Raw genomic sequence first — 2,500 nt, 5'->3', positions numbered from 1 at the left:
GTAAATGCCAAGCAGACCCACCCTACTTTTGTGCTGTGACCGCAACTAGAAGATAACGGGTCCAGCTTGAAACATTCCGAGTAACGAATTATTTCGAAAGATGTGTCACGAGCAGACCCCCAGAAGGAACCTGTTGCTATTCGGCCTGTTTACGAGAGTTCGTGCGCCTTCGTGCGGGGAATCACACGCCAGACAACGCTAGTAACTTCTTCCATCCCTTGTGTGTAGCAAAGGAGTGTGTGCGTGGTTTGTGCATCATCCGAACGTATTCATATTGGCCAGCGGCGGATTCCGGGATGATGCTGGACTGCACTTTGACAAGTGGCGCTCAGCTGATTGGGGCGCTTTGTTCCCACGCACACCAACACTTTGGATCTCCATTCCAGCAACTGGCGCGCCCGCGAAGCTAGAGTCCGCGGGGTGGGGACAGTTTCATTCAAGCGTTTCGTCGGAACAGAACACGTTCGCTTCGATCGCGATCCGTTTTCGTTGTCTTCTCCGCAGTCTCCGCAGTTTTAGTAACCCCAGTTCACAGTGTCGTGCATTTGTTGAGTTCTAGTGGTCCAGCTGTGCCAAGTGCAACGCAATTTCTACGCAATTTCGTGTCGATCGCAAGTGGTTGTGCGTGCGCGCGCGAGAGAGGGAGAGCGATAGAGCGCCACCCGCGAAGGCTAGGCCACGGGGCCTGCGAAGCTTCAACCGATAAGAGCGAGTGTCAACCCCCAGGTGCTAGTGCTGTGTAGGGGCCAAATCGATGACGAGAGATTGCGTGCAGCTGTGTGCAAGTGCATCAAGTCGCTTAGTGCAGTTTTAGTGAGCGATTGTCGGTGCACCTGAGGACTGAGTTCATTTCAAAGAAACGGTTCCAGGAACATCTTGAAGGGCGCCTACCGTCATTCTAGGAAGTGGCGAGGTGGTGACAAAACATACAACGCCAGTGCGCGCCTCCCCTCCCCCATTCAGCGAGGGAGTCAAGGTCATCGTGTGTGCACGCGGAGACAAAGAAGATCTACGCGACAACAACAAACATGTCGACGCTCCTTAATCTGGACAGCTATCGGCATGAGTTGTACGGTAAGTGCTGCTTCTTTGCATCATGGCGTGTTCGTTGTCGCCAAACAAAGTGATTAAATTCAAATCTGGCATCGTTAAACCGTTGACGAGTGCTCGCTGGCCGAAAGGTGGTACTAAAAAGAGGTCGGCACCGGTGCGACATGCTACTCTCCAGCCTAACGGGGGGTCCATTAGACGGTGGAGGGTGGGGAGCGATTGTGAATCACGCACTAGCTCTCAGTACTCCGCGGTGAAGTTTTATTATTATTCTCCGATTGGTGGCGAATGTTAATCAACTGCTCGTCGCGCTTGGCCGTGCAATTATGTATGCCAGCGCAGTAGTCGCACGCGTCTGTTGGAATTGGAAGGGAGGGTAATAATAATGCAGCCAATCCGACAAAAACCCCACGCACACACTCGCCACAGAACCGGTACACGATCGTGATCGCGTGCGCTGGGAAAAGCCCGCGGATTGCCTCGATCTCTCCCACTCTGGCGCATCAACTGGAGGGCTCGCTGTATGTTTTGGTTTGCGGCTGGTCTCTTCTCACACGCGTCAATCGTTCGACCGATTCGGGGAATTCCCGATCTTATTCTTGACCCACGCGCTCAGCCAGCATCTTATCATCAAGCGGCGCTGTGAAGTTGAAGGAGCGGAAGCTGCCTACAAGCGGGAGAGAGAGAGAGAGCAAGAAACCCTTTGGCAGTCTCCATGACTTATATGTTTTAGAAAGAAAGATGTGACTCCAACATGAAGCTACCCACCACCCCACCATTCGGTGTGGATGCTGGATGTCGTCATCGATTTCGTTGTTTGCTATGCTGGATGCTTGTGCGCGATGACGTCTCAACCGGTGGTTGGATCTATGGCTGCAGAAACCGGCTTTGGCGGTGTTTGGAACCGCGATTCGCTGCTAGTGATGTTAGTAGTCGCGAGTATCGCACCTTTTTGTATCGTAGCAACCGTCGCACGGTGTAGTTGACGAAAGCCCTGCTGTGCATCACGCTTTTGCTTCGGCTCTCATCCCCATCAGAGTAGGCGTTCGCGGCGCTTTAGGTAAGCTCAGGGGAGATATCGCGAGCAGTGCGAATGCGGGATTCATTTATCTAATTAATTCGGAGACCGTGATAAAACGGTGGCGACCGGCATTACGCGGTCCACGTGCTCACCTGCGGTCGTGAAAATGGCGGGAAAAACGTGTTGAGTCAGTCGGTAGTATGGCCATACGACACGTGTCGATCAGTTTGTGATCAACGAAGTGTGGCGCTTCAATTAGGGGTGTGCTGGATTACCCAGTTAGATTGCACCCGTTGGATCACTGGCGATTGGATGCGGTTTTTAAATTGATATTTTTTCACATTCTTGACGCTCGCCAGCTAAAAACCGATAAGCTGGTTTGTTTTCCAAGGATATTGATGCGCCAATTTGTGGTTTATGAAATTGGTT

The 2,500-nt window shown here is 52.2% G+C and overlaps 1 protein-coding gene across 1 annotated transcript in view; it reads left to right on the top strand.

Moving 5' to 3' along the window:
• Positions 1 to 399: 399 nt before the first annotated feature.
• LOC126574009 (nuclear factor NF-kappa-B p100 subunit) overlaps positions 400 to 2,500 on the top strand; it is an 8,908-nt gene continuing 6,807 nt past the window's right edge. The window contains exon 1 of the mRNA XM_050233912.1: positions 400 to 1,074. Coding sequence (XP_050089869.1) covers positions 1,029 to 1,074 — 46 coding nt within the window. The 5' untranslated portion in view covers positions 400 to 1,028. The remainder of the gene's footprint in view (positions 1,075 to 2,500) is intronic.

This window comes from Anopheles aquasalis, chromosome 3 (assembly GCF_943734665.1).
Source record: "Anopheles aquasalis chromosome 3, idAnoAquaMG_Q_19, whole genome shotgun sequence".
Lineage (NCBI taxonomy): Eukaryota > Metazoa > Arthropoda > Insecta > Diptera > Culicidae > Anopheles > Anopheles aquasalis.
This window is presented reverse-complemented; position numbering and strand designations above follow the sequence as displayed.